The sequence below is a fragment of the Cynocephalus volans genome, chromosome 11 (genome assembly GCF_027409185.1).
Source record: "Cynocephalus volans isolate mCynVol1 chromosome 11, mCynVol1.pri, whole genome shotgun sequence".
NCBI classification, from domain to species: Eukaryota; Metazoa; Chordata; class Mammalia; order Dermoptera; family Cynocephalidae; genus Cynocephalus; species Cynocephalus volans.
Window position 1 is genome coordinate 59,646,341 of NC_084470.1, and position 19,178 is coordinate 59,665,518.

General features: G+C 38.3%; 1 protein-coding gene and 1 non-coding gene across 3 annotated transcripts in view; both read right to left on the minus strand.

Annotated features, from left to right (window-relative positions):
• RHOA (ras homolog family member A) overlaps window positions 1-19,178 on the minus strand; it is a 41,860-nt gene that overhangs the window by 9,729 nt on the left and 12,953 nt on the right. For both annotated transcript variants that reach the window (XM_063114697.1, XM_063114695.1), the window contains one exon: window positions 554-711. In XM_063114697.1, coding sequence (XP_062970767.1) covers window positions 554-709 — 156 coding nt within the window. In that variant the 5' untranslated portion in view covers window positions 710-711. The remainder of the gene's footprint in view (window positions 1-553; window positions 712-19,178) is intronic.
• On the minus strand, window positions 9,515-9,641 carry LOC134391432 (small nucleolar RNA SNORA27). The gene has a single exon (XR_010024971.1). It is a non-coding gene; the product is annotated as a small nucleolar RNA SNORA27 (small nucleolar RNA).

Consider the following 19,178-nt stretch of genomic DNA (forward strand, 5'->3'; position numbering starts at 1 on the left):
ATGACAGGAAATTGAAACAACTAAGAAAGACTTTCTATGTTAAAGTCAAAAATCTTTTTAAAAAATTAAATTTAAGTGAGGAAGTTGTTTAAATGTTACAATGTTGGTGATGTCAGATCAGTACAACCCTTTGAGAAGCATAATCAATAAGGACCTCTTGCTCTAGTAATCTCATACTTGGGAATTTGATAAAATAGTCTGAAAGAATTAAAAAAAAAAAAAAAAAAAAAAAAGTCCAGCCATACAGAGGTTCATTTATGTATTATCTACATGGCAACAAACTAAATTCCAAATAGAAATAAACTTGAAAAGAGCACATGCAAGTATACTAACGCTGTGCCATGTGAAATACATGTGAATATGGACAAAGACTGGATAATAGCAGTTAAAAATGAACAAAAGTTGGACTAACATGGCAGGGTGAGAATGGATTACTCTTTCCAAAATTTTTATTACACTGTGTACTGCAGAGGCAAAAAAAGCCTAATTCTCTAGGCTCTATGAACAGCCTAACATGCAAAATGGTACCAGCAGTTACTGAAAGTATACTCACCTGCTTTCCATCCACTTCTATATCTGCCACATAGTTCTCAAACACTGTGGGCACATATACCTCTGGGAACTGGTCCTTGCTGAAGACTATAAGCAAGCATGTCTTGCCACAGGCTCCATCACCAACAATCACCAATTTCTTCCGGATGGCAGCCATTGCTGAAATACAAAACAAAGGTGTTATATGAGATGCACAAGAAACCATAAATAGCATGAGACTATGGCATATACTTTTGTGACCACCTAGCATACCCAAATTCAAAAATTAGTATACCATTCCACTTGGCACTAAAAGGCCAAAAATTCATAACTAACATTATACTTAACAGTGAAAGACTAAAAAGAAAGTTCCTCCTAAGATCTGGAACTAGACAAGGATGCCTGTGCTTGCTACCTCTATTCAACATGATACTGGAAGTTCTAGCCAGGGCAATTAGGTGAGAAAATGAAATAAAAGGCATCCAGATTGGAAAGGAAGAAGTAAAACTATCTCAATTCATACACAATGTGATCTTTTATGTGGAAAATCCTAAGTATGGATTTTTTAAATCCATTAAAAAGCTATTAAACAAGTTCAGCAAGGTTGCAGGATACAAGGTGAACATAAAAAAAACAATAGTATTTCTATGCCCTAGCAATGAACAATCTGGAAATGAAATTAAGAAAACAATTTTAGTTACAATAGCATCAAAAAGAATACTTAGTAATAAATTTAACAAAAGAAGTGTAAAACTTATACTCTGAAAACTACAAAACATTTACTGAGAGAAATTAAATAGAAAATATCCATGTTCATGGACTGGAAGACTTAAGCAATATTTGACACAATTCCACTCAAAATCCCAGCTGGCTTCTTTGCAGACATTGACAAGTCAGTCGGAAAATTCACATGGAAATTCAATGGACCCAGAATGGTCAAAACAATCTTGAAACACAAGAGTAAAGTGGCAGGTCTCACACTTCCTGATCACAAAACTCGGTACAAAGTTAAAGTAATCAAGACAGTGTGGTACTGGCATAAGGACAGACCATATTATATCACTGGAATGGAACTGAGAATCAAGAAATAAGTTGTCATCATTTATGGTCAATTGATTTTCAAAAAGGGTGCCAAAATAAGCCAGTAAAGAAAAAAATAGTCCTTTCAACAAATAGTGCTGAGACAACTGGATACGTGCAAAAGAATTAAATCAGGCCTCTTTTCTCACATTACATATAAAAATTAACTCAAGATGGATTATAGGCCTCCATGTAAGAGCTAAAACCATAAAATTTTTAAAAATGTGATAAAATATATAAAAACTTTACCATTTTTTGCCAGGTAGCCCCCCTGAAAAATCTTAAGAGAATTCTACCATTTTAAGTGTACAGTTCAGTGGTATTAAGTACACTGACATTATTGTACAACCATCACCACCAACCAACTCCAGAACTTTTTCCATGCCCAAACTGAAACTCTGTAACCCTTAAACAATAACTTTCCATTTCTCTCTCCCCACAGCCCTTGACAATCACCATTCTACTTTCTGTCTCTATAAATTTGACTATTCTAGGTACTTCATATAAGTGGAATTACATAGTACCTGTCTTTTTGTGACCGGCTTATTTCACTCAGCATAATGTTGAGTTTCATCCATGTTGTGGCATGTATCAGAACTTTTCAAGGCTGAATAATATTCCACTGTATGTATGTATATACATTTTGTTTATCCCCTCACCTGTCAATGGATGCTTGAATTGCTTCCACTTTTAGCTATCGTAAATAATATATTTATCACCAGCAAATAGGAAAAACAGATAAAATGGACTTCATAAAAATTTAAAACTTTTCAGGAGAAAGAGGGGGAAAAAGGAGGAATTGGTAAAGGGACACGAAAATCAACTACACTGTATATTGATAAACTAAACTAAACAAAAAATAAAGATTTTTTTAAAAAAGGGCAGCCACAGCTAAGCTTTAGTCACTTTCTGCCACAAGGGAATGTAAACTTAATGATCACAGGTCTTCCTGCTTTTCAAAGAAAGAAGCTGGAAATCTGTATTTTTATGCAAAAAAAGTGCTAATTTTAAAATACTGGAATGTTTTTTAAAAATTGGCTCCAAAGTACATATCTGTAGCTAGATCCAACCAGCTGGTGTCCATTTGCAACCTCTGGCTTACAAAGAAATCCCTGTCTTTACACTATGATTCTAAAATGTCATCATAGATCTTTTCTTATGGTTAGAGAAGCCCCCGGTTGAATGTGATTTGAAAGAGCAGAGGCTATCGCCACTCCCTGTCCTGCACCCTGTATGGACTTCTAGGATAGTATCTGCATTACCTTATTTGCTTTGAAGTTTGTCTACTACTACCAGACTGGAAACTTCTTGTAGGCAGGGCCACACCTTATTCACCTTAGTTCTCCCAGCACTTGGCATATGTAAAGCACAAAATAAATATATTTGAATGAAAAAAATAATTTAGAACTTTTGTGCTTCAAAGGACACCATCAAGAAATGCTATTATAAACTTTCTACTTTATTAACATGCTTAATCCTTGTAACAACTCTTGAGATAGGTGCTAACACTAAATGAAAAAAATCATTTTCCAGATAAGGAAACTGAAGTACAGAAAGGCTAACTTGTCTAAGGTTACACAGTGTGACTATATGAGCTTTTTAAAAGCATATATATTTGTTTTCTACCGTTTTATGAAGTTTTTGTATACTTTTCTATTAGAATGTCATTTACATACAAGAGGAAGGGAGAATGTCAAATGTCAAGTATGTATGAGGTGCTATCAAGTCCATCAACTCTTGGTTCTAGTATGTCTTAAGTCTATTTTCTAAAGGACAGATGATGGCAAGCAAAAGCTCTGGCTTTCTGAGCTTCAGGAAGCTCTGCAAAAGCTCTGATAAATGGCAGCCAGCCCTTTTAACACTTCTTTTTACAAGCTTGATTCCCTGTGGTGACTACAAACCATTTGCACTCCTGCCTGCCTTGCTTATCTAGTTGCATAATGTGGGAGTGGTCTGTCCATCATAGATTCCTCAGATGACTACTAGCTGTACCTCAGTAGGTAAACCACAACCATGCATTAACATGCAGTTCTCTCCATTTCACATAGCAGTCTTCCTCTTGACTTCCCCTTGTTTGTGTGACCACGATGCTGACTCACATTTGTATGAATAGCTTCCTCAAGGCCTTCTGGAGATGTTCACTGAAGCTGTTCATTTAGCCTAGAGTTTAGTATACAACCTTCTAGAATCTTCCTAGACTAAATTCAATTGAAAACTTAAAATAACTGCTCACTTGACCAAAAGCGAGTACTCTAAAGCATTTAAACTAAGTTTAAATTAAACTTAGTTAAATATTAATTTATATCTCATATTTTTAATCCCTTACTCACTAGTTTTCAATTAACATAATAATCTTATTTAAGCCAAATATCTAGCCATGTGGTATAGCCATACAATGAAATATTATTCAGCAATAAAAAGGAATGAAGTATTGATATATGCAACAACATGGATGAATCCTGAAAACACTATACTAAGTGAAAGAAGTCATTCACAAAGGACCACATATTGTATGATACTATTTATATGAAATATCCAGAATAGGAAAATCTTGAGAGATAGAAAGTAGCTCAGTGGTTGCCTACGGCTGTGGGTAATAGCAGCTCTCCAGGTAGAACCCAGGAAGAAACCTTGAGCTCAATTAGGGGTTTAGCACCACCTGCTAAGAGGAACTTGCTACTTTTACTCCACCCTTTTCCTCAGATGCACTTGGCCCATCCAGGAGACTTGCTCCAGAATAGGTTTTGAGTGGCAGGATTTATTACCAGCCACATGTCCTTCACAAACTTCTTTCTCTGCTGAAAAGGATCATGACAGTTCTTACTGCTGCCTAAAGAGCTCTGTTCTGTCTCATAATTCCAATAGTTAACAACTTAGAATAAGTAAGTTACAAGAAAAGCAACAAGATCACAAACTACTAAAAACTGATTAGTAGGCCCAAGTTTGCACACTGATTTAGAAGACAGAGAGGCAAGTCAGTTTCACAAAAGAAAATGAGGCTTCCCCTCCAGATGGCAGCCTGTCCATCTATAGTGTCCACAGACTGTGAGAGGCAATCAGCTTGACAATCCATGTTGGGATCTAGTGCAGACCTTACCTGAAATACTAGTCAGTCTGAACCAGTGACAAAAAATGCAGATGTAACAAAAGTTGGATTAGAAAAACACATGGCTTAGTCCTGTGCTCAGGACTGCAAGGAAAATTTACAAATTGTAATAGTGACACCAGAGAACCTAAAGAAAACTCAGAAAAAGTTAAAAAGAGTTCTGGTCAAGATGGTGGAATAGACAGTGGCCAGTGTCACTCTCCCACAAATCAACCAATTTACAACTATAAAAATGTAACAGCCAAGCTGGGGCCGCTGGAGCTTAGGGGAAGAGGAGGAGAGATCTATGGAGTTCATGAAGGGGGAGAAGCCACGATAAGAGAAAGAAAAAACTGCTTGGAGTGGTGTGGGCCAGGGATGCTTTAAGGCTGGAACTGCTGAGTGCATAGAGCAGGAGCCAGCAAAAGCAGCAGCTGTGCCCTTCGGATGGAGTTGCTTGGAGGCGGCAGGGGAGAAGAGGGCCTTGGTGGCTCCCAGGACACCAAGACCACTAATAGGGTCCCCATGGACCCACGCAGGAGCAAGGAGCCAGAACAGCTGAAAAAGGGGAGGCTTTCAGAGGAACTTGAGTCATGGCAAGGAACTGGCGCACAGCCCGTCCCATAGGAAGTGTTTGGAGCACAGGTGGTGGGGGAGACCGGCCCACTGGGAGAACACTAGGACCCAGTAAAGACAGCCGATCCACCCCCCAATCAGCGCAGGACCACTCTGAGGAGACTGGTCGGTAATGCAGAATTGCATGGGGTGCAGTTTGATGAAAAGATTCAGGCCCAGATCAGAGTTTCTACACAACCCAGGTGCACCCGGTCTCTGGAGAGCTGGAAGTACTTATAAGGTCAACCATTAAACCCTGAGCTGCACAAAAAATCTTCCCTAGGGAAATAGCAGCAATGCAGCAATTTAGCTCAACAACACAGCTCAAGTACTGGTTCCCACAGGAAGTTTCCCCATTTTATTTATTTTATTTATTTATTTATTTATTTTTTCCGTGACCGGCGCTCAGCCAGGGAGTGCACCGCTCATCCTTATATAGGATCTGAACCCGCGGCGGCAGGAGCGTCGCCGCGCTGCTAGCGCAGCACGCTACCGAGTGCGCCACGGGCTCAGCCCATTCCCCATTTTAGAAGTAAGCAAAGGACAAAAAATTAGTTCCCGCCCAGGCACACCACCCATGCCTTGGTCTGCCAGGGGACCTGAGGCATGCAGCTGGAGACTGGACCACCTGCCCACAACCATGCACACTGCCAATGCTTCTGGGCCCGCCAGGGGACCCGATCCCCCACGCCACAACCAGGTAGACCACCAGCGCCAAGGAGCATGCCAAAAACATCACCTCCACGGAGGTGGCCCAATGCAGCCACCACAGTAACCATGGCTGCCGCAAAAGTGGCTAGACGTCACAACCACCACACAGATGGTCCGCCAGTCACTCAAGTGCATTGACACAAGGAGAGTCACCGGCAGAGACCAAAGAAAAGAAGAGGATGTCTCTCTCCACAAAGCCCATTCCAGAGTGACAGAAGAAACATCTGCTCTATGATAATACTGGGGACCTGAATACACCTTTCAGCATTGGACAGATCATCTAGGCAACAACAAATTGACAGAGTAAACATTACTCTTTCAGAGGGAGAGAAGAAATCTAGGGTTATCAGTGGTAGGAGCAGGGAGGGAGGGGGGATAAGGAGAGATTGGACAAGGGCATAAAGAATAAGTACAATTTATAACAATATACATACTAGTAATATTGATTTGATCAACATATGTCAACACTGAATCCCCAAAATATGTATAATCAATTATGATTTAATTTAAAAAAAAGAAAAGAAAAGGTTAAAAAGAATCATGGTTATTAACGTGAAAGAAAATTTAACCGAAAGGGAAAAAGGGGAAACTAAGTTAAAAATTCATTTAATGAAAAAGTGAAAAAGTCACTCAACAGTTCAACAAAGCAAATACAAGCAGAAAGCTGCTCAACAATTTGTTTTGTTTTTTGTCTTTTGTTTGTTTGGTGGCTGGCTGGCATGGGGATCTGACATCATGAGACATTTCAATGACAAAATTTATCAAGCACCTACTATATTTATATACACCAACCATTAAAAATTGTGCACAACTGCACTCAAAGTTTATTTTACTAAGCAATTAAGCTAATGTAACAAACTAGAATTTCAACTAGATAAGATGGATGATGGAATAGGATTTGCTCAAAGATCAATGTTCAGAAATTTAAGCCAGCTATTATAACCAAAACAATATGGTACTGGCATAAAAACAGACACACTGATCAATGGAATAGAATAAAGAATCCAGAAATCAACCCACACACCTACAGCCATCTGGTCTTTGACAAAGGCACTAAGCCTACACACTGGGGAAGAGACTTCCTCTTTAGCAAATGGTGCTGGGAGAACTGGATATCAATATGCAGGAGAATGAAACTAGACCCATACCTTTCACCATACACTAAACTCAACTCAAAATGGATTAAAGAATTAAATATACACCCTGAAACAATAAAACTTCTTAAAGAAAACATAGGAGAGACACTTCAGGAAATAGGACTGGGCACAGACTTCATGAATACGACCCCAAAAGCACGGGCAACCAAAGGAAAAATAAACAAATGGGATTATATCAAACTAGAAAGCTTCTGCACAGCAAAAGAAAATATTAACAGAGTTAAAAGACAACCAACAGAGTGGGAGAAAATATTCGCAAAATATACATCTGACAAAGGATTAATATCCAGAATATACAAGGAACTCAAACAACTTTACAAGAAAAAAACAAGCAACCCAATTAAAAAATGGGCAAAAGAGCTAAGTAGGCATTTCTCTAAGGAAGATATACAAATGGCCAACAGACATATGAAAAAATGCTCAACATCACTCAGCATCCGGGAAATGCAAATCAAAACTACACTGAGATACCATCTCACCCCAGTTAGGATGGCTAAAATCCAAAAGACTCTGAACGATAAATGCTGGCAAGGTTGCGGAGAAAAAGGAACTCTCATACATTGTTGGTGGGACCTCAAGATGGTGCAGCCTCTATGGAAAATGGGATGGAGGTTCCTCAAACAATTGCAGATAGATCTGCCATATGACCCAGCTATCCCACTGCTGGGAATATACCCAGAGGAATGGAAATCATCAAGTCAAAGGTATACTTGTTCCCCAATGTTCATCGCAGCACTCTTTACAATAGCCAAGAGTTGGAAGCAGCCCAAATGTCCATCATCGGATGAGTGGATCCGGAAAATGTGGTATATCTACACAATGGAATACTACTCAGCTATAAAAACGAATGAAATACTGCCATTTCCAACAACATGGATGGACCTTGAGAGAATTATATTAAGTGAAACAAGTCAGGCACAGAAAGAGAAATACCACGTGTTCTCACTTATTGGTGGGAGCTAAAAATAAATAAATAAATTCACACACACACACACACACACACACACACACACACACACACACACACACACACACAAAACGGGTGGGGGGGGGAGACATAACAACTACAATTCCTTGAAGTTGATATGACAAGCAAACAGAAAGGACATTGTTGGGTGGGAGGGGGGAGAGGGAGGAGGGAGGGGGGTTTCGGGAAAGGGCCACAATAATCAACCACATTGTATATCGACAAAATAAAATTAAGAAAATAAATAAATAAATAAGGGGGGGGGGGAGAAAGAAATTTAAGCCAGAATTAAAGCCATCCACACACTGACAACTTCTGGGTTTCAAGAACTGTACTGCAGAAGCAGTTTTCCAACTCACTTCTCTGAAATTAAAAATCATCTCCAAGACTCCAGATAACCATATGTTAAGGGCCCAATTAACTGGTAGACCTATTACCATCAGCATTCACAATAGTTTTATTAAAAAATAAAAGCATATTTGGTCCCAGACACTTCTTCCTTCTGCCTAGGAAGCCTCCCCACCCCCCGTCTATTTGGCGAATAACCTTTCAAGATGACAGAAAGTCAATTCTTCCATAAAATCTTTCCTGATCTCCACTGCCTCTTCTATTTCCTCTTTCCACCCCATATAACTTCCTTTGTGAATATCTTCAGATATTATTCTTAATTAAATAGGACTCTCTCTACTAGACTGAAAGCTAATTTAGTGCAGGGATAATTTTACTCATCTTTGTATCACCAATGCCAAGCAAGTTAGTGCCAGACACCAGTAGGCTGTCCACATGTGTTTGCTAAATGAACAAAAGCCACTGTGTAATTTACCAGTGGGTGCTACATATAGAAATAAAATTTAATTTCAAATCCATTTTTCAAAGGAAGCACATGTGAACCTCTCCCCAATGCCCTTAAGACTTCCCTCATATCTAGATTATTTATAAGCAAGAAGGATGCCAAAGACTTCAATGACAGCTATAAATTGGAATGTAAAAACAGTAGAAAAAATATATATTCAGGGAGCAGAGTCATGGCTTGAAGTGTCTCTTGAACACAAGAGACAGAATGGGTTTCATTCAATCCCAAAGCTGGTACTGTCACAGCTTCACTGCCCAACATGGTAGTCACTGGTCACATGTGACTATTTAATTACCTAATTAATATTTTAATTAAATTTTAAAATTCAGTTCCTTCGTCACACTGGTTATATTCAAATGCTCAATAGCCACATGTGGCTAACAACTGTTGTATTAGGCCATGCAGATATAGAGCACATCCATCACCACAGAAAGTCTCCTGGAAAGGGCTACTCTAAACAATTCTCCCATGGCTGTTTGGCATACATAGGATTCTTTTTTCTTCTTCTCTTTTCAATTTGCTTCCACTGACAGGATACAAGACAAACACCCAGTCTGCTTGACTTTGAAAAGGATATTTCCTTTGTCCTGCTTGAATTACCAATAAAGACGTAAATCCAACTGGCAAAGTGAAAAGGGGATCAGACACAGGATTCTTATTCAATGTTCTGGTTCTTTTCATGCTACAAGTATCTGCCACAGAAGACATACCCATTATTTCATGTTATAGATTTTTCTAGAAAATGTTCACCACAACATTGGGTCTTTTAAAGAGAAATCCTGATCTTAAAAATAAAATAAAGATAAATTCTGGTAAGTACTCTTATCCATCCCTCACGCTTACTCCTTAGTCAGTCACTCTTCCATCCACTATTGCTGTAGAGGTGGAGCATACGTAATCCGAAAATCTGAAATCCAAAATGCTCCAAAATCAAACTCTGAGTGCCAACATGACACCACAGTGGACAATTTCACACCTCTGGTCCCAAGCATTTCAGATGAGATACTCAAACTGTAACAGTTATAATGAAAATGATGTTAACACTCCAGAAAAAGTGCCTATACACGACATGGTGAAAATACGTGATGGACTTATTGAAGGACTAGAGTAGTGAGCATTCGTAACAGAACAAGAAATCACATCAATTTATAAAATCGAAGAGAGTTCTAAGATAAAAACCATTGTTAATCAAGCAGATGACACTGGAGGAAACATACATACATACATACACATTCATTCATTTAGTGGCTGGCTGATATGGGGATATGAACCCATGACCTTGGTGTTGTGAGGCCACGCTCTAACCAACCTGAGGTAACCAGCCAGCCTATTGATTTATTGATTTATTTTATTTATTTTTATTTTTTAAAATTTATTTTGTCCATATACAATGTGGTTGATTATTGTGGCCCATTACCGAAACCTCCCTCCCTCCTCCCTCTCCCCCCTCCCACCCAACAATGTCCTTTCTGTTTGCTTGTCGTATCAACTTCAAGGAATGGTATTTGTTATGTCTTCTTCCAGCCAGCCTATTTTTTATTTTTTTGGCAGCTGGCCAGTATGGGGATCTGAACCCTTGACTTTGATGTTATAACACTGTGTTCTAATCAACTGAGCTAACCAGCCAGCCTCCGGAGGAAAAATTTTAAAAAGCCATCCAGCAGAATGCCTCCTCATCGCTAGAGGACCTACTTCCTGATCCCTCAATTGCTTCTGATGTTTCTTCTCACCTAAAAACAACAACAATAACAACAACAACAAAACAGTGGACAGTAACCTTTCATCAAAATACAGCATCCGGGCTGGCCAGTTAGCTCAGTTAGTTAGAGCATGGTGCTGATAATACCAAGGTCCAGGGTTTGATCCCTGTACCAGCCACCTGCCAAAGAAACAAACCAATCAACCCAAAACATCATAGACCTAAAGCCTTCCATTGTCTGTTGTTGTTTGACAGTGGATACAGGTATTCTGGTGATGCTACCGAACTGCTTAGTTACTCTGAACACTTTATTTTTTCACTGTATTAATGGTATGTCATATTTTTTACTGTTAAATACTTATGTGTGAAAAGTGTAAGAAAATGAACACTTAACAGTAGCATACAAATTCAGAGTCAGGAATGATGCTGATGCCAAACAAATGCAGATCATCCACATGGGTGGCAGAGATAGTAACAGCTTTGCTTTCTAATAGTCCAGCATACACAAACTTTGTTTCATACACAAAATTATTAAAAATATTATATAAAATTACCTTCAGGCTATGTGTATAAGGTATATAGAAAATAAATAAACTACATGTTCAGATTTGGGTCCTCTCTCCAAAATATCTCATAATACATATGCAAACATTCCAAAATTGAAAAAAAATCCAAAATCCAAAACACTTCTGGTCCCAAGCATTTCAGATAAGGGATGCTCAACCTGTATAATGTTGATTTCCTCCTCACCAGTGTCAATTTCTCTATCCTTATCTCCCTTGCATTTGATCAGTCTCACACAAACCATTGGTCTTCTATGGGATATTCCCTATTCTAGGTGCTAGAGATGCAGCCTTATCTGGAAGACACACTTAGGGAAAACAACACACACAACGTAATTAAGAGCTCTAACAAAAGCTTATCCAGTGTGGTATGAATAGAGAAAAAAAGCCAGTCCTCTAGGAGGAGCTGGAAAGAGTGGTGATAAGTCAGGAATACTTTCTAAGGCAAAGGAACAACCTGAGCAAACGACCTCCATGGCCTTAAATTAAATACAAGAATTTAAGAGGGGAGACTTTGGAATATGAGGCTGGAAATATGGGTGGTGGTTAGACTGAAGGATATGGAATGTTATGCACAGCAACCTGAATTCTGTTCTATAAGGAAGGGAAAGCCGCTGGACTAGCATGATCAGATCTGTGATTTACAAAGAGAGCCTTGGCAGTAGCATGAAAGGTGACTGGGAGGTAAACTGCACAGGGATCAGAAGACCATGGTGAGGGTATGAAAGTTCCCAGGAGTAGACAGAAACCTAATGAGAGAGGAGGTAGAATGGACACAATCTAAGGAAGCTTTTTCAAACCCCATCCATATTTCCTTCTGGTCATTTGAAAAAATTTAGTGCCCTGGTAAGCTGTTATTACAGGTAAGAACAGCATAGCTTTCAAGTGTGTGGAATGAGAAGGAACAATGATCTAGCCACAGAGACTGCTAACAACATGAAAAAGGTGGTCACGAAAAAGCCAGAGATATTTGAAAAGAACAGTCAGAAAGTATAAATTTGATCTTCACCCCCCTCTTGAAATCTTTAAAGTAATAAGAGTGTCTTTTTTGCATGCTCATGAGTTTGCTGTTGGCTGGCAGCCCCTAGGTAGCTTCAGGATGGGGGCTGATCACAGGAAAGAACTAAGCCAGGGTTTGAGGGTTGGGACTTTCAGCCCTACCCCTCAACCTCCAGAGAGGAGAGAGGGGCAGAAGGTTAAGATGATCACTAATCTCCAAAGATTTAATCAATCATGCCTATACATAATGAAGCCTCCATAAAAACCCACGAGGACTGGGTTTGGAGAGCTTCTGGATAGCTGAACATATGGAGGTTCCTGGAGGATGGTGCACCTAGAGAGGGCATGGAAGCTCCGCGCCCCTTCCCCCATACCTTGTCCTATGCACCTCTTCATTTTTATCCTTTGTAATATCCTTTATGATAAATGAGTAAACCTAAGTAAGTGCTTCCTTGAGTTCCATGAGACACTCAACAAATCAGTCAAACCTGAAGAGGGGATTGTGGAAACCCTAACCTATAGACGGTGAGTCAGAAATTCCAGGCAATCCCTGTACCGGCCAGCTGCTAAAAAAAACAAACAAAAAAGAAGTTCTAGGGGCCTGGACTTGTGACTGACATCTAAAGTGGAGGCAGTCTTGGGGACTGATCCCTCAACCTGTGGGATCTGACATTATCTCCAAATGGATAGTGTTAGAATACATTTGAATTAGAGTATACCCAGCTGGTGTCTGCTGTAGAATGGACTGCTTGCTTGCTGGTGGGGAGAAATCTGTGACATATTTGGTCACAGAGGTCTGTCTTCTGTGTTGACTGTTACTGAGGAAGAGTACAGGAAAAACACTCTGGCATGTTTATTCCTATATATACACAATCTTGGAGAAAGGTATGATGAGAATCAACACAAAGAAAAAGGGAGAGAGCATTACAAGAAGAGGGTCCAGACTACATGACTAGCAAAAAGAACATAGGCAGGCCAATCAGAAGGTCTCCAACAACAGGAGAAACCTCTTTCATTTGGCCACGGGGAGGAGTAGACTGCAGTAGATTGAGGAGATGTGGGCAATGAGATGGGTGGGGTAAAATGTTCTTTCAAGATGTCAGGAAATACAGGTAACAGCATGGATAGACCTTGAAAACATTATGTAAGTGAAAGGAGCCAGTCACAAAAGACAAAATATTATATGATTTCATTTATATGAAATGTTCAGAATAGGCAAATCCATAGAGATGAAAAGTAGATGAGTGGTTGTCTAAGACTGGGGGTGGTGATGAAGAGATTGGAGATGATAGCTGAAGAGCACAGGGTCTCTTTTTGGGGTAATGAAAATGTTCTAACATTGACTGTAGTGAAGGATGCACAACTCTGAATATACTAAAAACCACTGAACTGTCCACTTCAAATGGGTGAATATATAAATTATATCTCAACAAAACTGATGTGATATATAAATTATATCTAAATAAATCTGTTAACAAAAGTTTAAAAAAAAAAAAAAAGCAGCATGGAAGGTGTGACTGAGACTGCTTGCTGTCTGCCTCAACATCTTCCCCTTTCTGTCAAATGGCTGCCAGTAATAAAGACTACATTTTGCAGCATCGATTGCAGCTAGGTGGGGTCATTAAGGTCTGGCCAATGGGCTGTATGCAGAAGTTGATGGTGTGATGCAGGAGAAGGGAGAACTGCTAGAGCATCACTTCGAGATTAGAGGTGGAAGGGCTGACCCTGGATAGGAAAATGAACTCACAAGGGACTGCTCCAAAGTAAGAAAGGAGGAAGCAGACCATAACAACCAAATGTAGATGATTGCACAGAGGTAGTGGTAGACTCTTAATTGCTTCCATTTGTCAATTAAGAAGCAAGATCATCACAGTTGGTAGTAAAGCTGGGAAGGGAAACAGGAGGTTTGAACTAAAGGAGGTAGTGCTATATTGTCCTAAAAACAGAAGAATAAATGGACTAAGGAATCTTAGTGGAACTGCTGTGCAGTGCTAAGGGCCACCACTGAGGTTGGAGGTCATGAGTTCAAAGTGAAACAAGTCAGTGTATTTTTTCCTTCTCTAGATACATTCAGTTATAGGTGAAGAATTAGCTGACTTTATTCATGGCTGAAGTTTTGCCAGATAAGATGAAATGAGAAAGGGGAAAGGAAGTTGAGAATATATACAAGAGGGTCATTATAGTGATGAACTGAAAGAGAGACGCAGCAAAAGGGTAGTAGTATCAATGGATTTCAAGCCCCAGTGGGGCTGAAGAATTTTGGTGTCAGAGTGTTAAAGGAATTAAGCCAGAAAAAAAAGCATACTTTTCTAACTGTAGGGAACATCTTGGTAGAGCCATTGGCAACATCTATCAGAATCAAAACTGCATATACCGTTCAAGCAATTTCACTTACAAGAATTTGTCCTGTAGATACAGTCACAGATGGATGCAAACATTTATGTACAAGAATGCTCACTTTAGCGATATTTATAATAAAAAAAGACTGGAAACAACCTAGATGTCCCTTTTACAGACTAGTTAAGTATCTTATGATACATCCATACAATGGTTAATTATGCAACCATAAAAAAAATCTGTGCAACAAAATGATCTCAGAGATAAGACTACTAAATGAAAAGAGTGAGGTGGCTAGTGTGTCATACAATGTCATACCATTGTGTAATGGTGGGGGATATGTATAGTTATACAGAACACGGCCTGGCAGAAGTACACAATAAATATTCACTGAAGAATGATGGACACTTGTATATGCACAGACTATCTCTGGAATACACAAGAAACTCAACAATGGGTGCCTCTAGTGCCTTTGATACTGAAAGTTATGTTTTCAAAAAAGATTAATAAATCTTAAAATGCATTAACTTGGAAAGATCTATATAGTATATTAGATGAAATGGAGAAGACATAAGCAGTACATATGCAAAGATCCATCTTGGGATCTGAGTTCCTGAAACTATGAAGGATACCCTCCACCCCCACATCTTCCCTAGTCTAACCAACACTGACCAGCCTCTCTTCCCTACAAGGAGATAAAACAAGACTATCTGTATTCAAGTCAAGGGCTGATACCCACTACTCATACCACTCTCTTCTACCTAATTTAAAGCAAGAGTTACACTCTCTCCACAGAGGCCTCCCTGACTACTCCAGTAGAAATTCTTCTTCATCCCTGAACAAATATAGCACTTGGGTCTACTTGGTGCTGTTTCGCAAATGACTCAAATCATTTGATACTCTTTTCTGGCAGACAGAAGGTTCTAGAGCCAGGTGCTTGAGTTCGAAGCAGCTGTAAAACTTTGGGCAAGTTATTTGACCCCTCTGTGCTTCCACGTCCTCATCTGCACCTATGAGAAAAATAACGGTCCCTATCTTCAAAGGATAATGGTAATTATTAAATGAGTTAATACAGGAAAGCACTTAGAATAAACAATTCCTAGCATGTAACAGCCAATGCTTAACTACTGGAAGCTATTACCTGTAAGCTCTAGAACAAAAGATCCTATCTTCATTTCTATATTCTCCATGATACCTAGAAGGGTAAAAAATAGTACTGAACGGAAGTATGTGTTCATTGATTGAATTAAGGTTAAGAAGTCTAGCCTTCCTAAGTAAAGGGATAAAAATGTGTTGGTATACAGAAGAGTTATTTTCTAACTTTCTGTAAAGAAATTTTCAAAAGCTCAAATTACTAGGATTAGACACTAGCTTTCAAACCTACTTCCTGTGAGTTACTTCCCTTCTTTTCTGAATTGGCCTTAAGTCTCATTATCCAAGTAGAATGTTACTTTTTTCCAAACAAGACCTGCAAGTAACAACCCACTGTATATAAAACTCTGTAGTCCCTAAATTCACACATGAAACAAAAACGGGGTGGGGGGTGCGGGGGGGCAAAGGGAGACTGAACATATCTTATCACCTTAGATATGACAAAAAGCCTTGAGAAGACTTGTACCCTTGGAATATTCTAGAGAGCATTTTTCTACCATGATAAAGAGAATCATTATGGAGAATTAAAAATAATTTGTTGTTAACAACTTAAGTACTGAAGATTGCAAAAAAATAATTTTAAAAAATATATCAGGGCCGGCCCGTGGCTCACTCGGGAGAGTGTGGTGCTGATAACACCAAGGCCCCGGGTTTGGATCCCATATAGGGATGGCCAGTTAGCTCACTGGCTGAGCGTGGTGCTGACAACACCAAGGCAAGGGTTAAGATCCCCTTACTGGTCATCTTAAAAAAAAAAAAAAAAATTGAATGAATGAATAAATAAATAAAAATAAAAATAAAAATATATTAGAGCAGATTCAAGGTTACCTAAATATAGTAGTGTTTTTCCTAAAATGAAACTGTTCCCAGTCCAGCAACTAATTACTTTTTCCTATAGCATTCTTTCTCTGCATTTTAGTAAGTGCTCATAAGCAGAAAACAAAGGGCTTAGAAATTGTGCATCACAATCTTACAATTACAAGGTAAGTCATTGTATCTTACCTTGTAATAATTATGATTATTTATTGTAGTTAGAAGATTATGTAATCACATGCACTTCAACCCCTACCTATCTACAGATTCTGGAATGGACGAGCTGGCACATATTCTAAAAGAGCTTCAGGTGATTCTGATCCACCCCTCCATCTCACCCCTACCCAAAACACAACCACCAACCCTACTCGACCAAACATTACATTTGGGTTACAAAATATGAGTTTCACCCTGGATGTGTGTCTCATGAGCATATAGCATATACCATAGGATGCTAATTTAAAAAGTCAGAAATATTCATTACATAGACAGGTCCCATGTAGACCCGCCAAAGTAAAAGGTTCTACTAGAAATTAATTTTAATTACATATGGCAAGAGAGTAGAAAGCAGACACTTTACGATTGTGGCTAACCAGCCACATACCTTGGCCTTTTAACTACAAGTTTCCTGATCTGTCAAGGTGGTGATAATGGAACTTTCTCAATAGGGATGGTATAGAGATTAGAGTGTTAAGTATTAAATGTTTGTCAATACTATTTAGGTCTTATTTTGGACAAATGGCAACCCCTTCCTTCAAATTCCAACTGTCCAGAACTTGAAGACCAGTTCATAGTATAACCTGACCTGAACAGAATGCTTTCCCTAAAATGAAATTTTTACCAGTCTAACAAATAATTATTTTTTTCCAAAGTAAGTATCCCTTCATACCCCATCCCTTCCTCTTCTTTCCTATAATTTAAAAAAAGAAAAGAAAAAAAAAAAAATCTTTATCTCCTACTGCCTAGAACTACAGGCCCACAATTCTTCATCTAAAGTCTCTGGGTCAGATGTTTTTTTGTTTTTTGGTGGCTGGCCAGTATAGATGTTTATAAATTCAGAATTTTTCAGATTTTAGAAAGGTAGTATGGTACAAATGCCAAATATTGTGTAACATACCCAGTCGGTTTAATCTGTCTTCAATAAAATAAATGAATATTCACACTAAGTAGAATAAAGACTAAACAACCTCTTATCAGTTCAGTGCAGGTCTTGCCATCAACTGAGTATGTGGTGTTCAGAACTCTCTGAATTGCAGTTATAAACATCCTTAACCCATTGCCAATATGTTTTAAACACACGCACACAAAATAGCACACACCTCTCAATATGTTTTTTAACATCTTTGCCAGTACCTTCAAGCTCCTCCTGATATTTCTCATGAGAAATTAAAACAAAGCAGGCTTTAAATTAGAGAGGTGTGCTGGGCGTTGGCTTTGGTCAATGTTTAGGCTAAAGTGCAGGGCTGACAATAACTCTGAATTCTACAACCTAAATTAGCTAAATAATTTTGATAACTTGTTTAGGCACTATACATTTTGCAATACTTATTTTCTTACATGCACAGCAAATCTATCTCTGTGCACAATTTTTAGCTTATTTTTGGCATATAAGCTACCAAAGATGTTTGAAGTGGTGCTACCAGGTTATAATGAATGCATTATAAAGACATTTATTAGCTAAACATTTATTATAAGCAGGCACAAAACAGTTCTCTAGCCAAGAAACAAAAGTAGAAATAATTCAACAGAATAATTACAGTTATCTCTACAATATTTTGGAAAGATAAAGAATAAATTTCCATGCAAATAAAGTAATTATGGCTTTAAAATGACTAATTCAGTGTACTTAATTATAATTTTACCTCATAATTCTTCAAAGGACTTATTACACAAAAGAAACAGTGATTACAGCAAGCTTTCTACCATTTCTCAACCACCCAAGAAATAAAATCTATACAGCATAGCTTTGGACATAACTTAATTTTCACATTTTTATGGCACTCGTTAGAGATATAAAATACAAGACACTTGGACACCAAACAGAAAATGAAAAAGACAATGATAAAAGAGAATGACAAAACAAAACATTTAAAAAGAAAACAAATAACAGTAAACACAGAGGACACAACAGATTAGAAGTTACTGAGTTCATAACATTTATCTTGTTAACATCCATACACCTCAACAATTCAGTTGAAACTTTATATATGTGCTTTTTATTTCTCCAAATAAGTTGTTATAAATCAGTACTATACAGATGGTTATTACAAAGGTAAAAGATGTCTAGTATTGAAAATTTTAAAGGAAATTTTAAGACATGTAAAAATCCTGTGAATTTCATTAAGAAGAATGATGAACTTGGTGTACATAAAAACTTCCTCCTAACCTTGGGTTTTGTCAAGGTTAGTTTCTGTGAGTGGGGTAGTGGCAATGCAAGCAGTGCAAAAAATTATTTTGGTTGAAATCTGGGCAAAGTGTCATACTACAGATAAGGAAATAACCATAAATCCCAAGACACTAACTTATGAAATTATAAAACTCAAAGCATATAACCATTCTCAGCCCAAACAACAAAATATACTAAAACTCAGGCTATTAAACCATGATTTCTTCCTC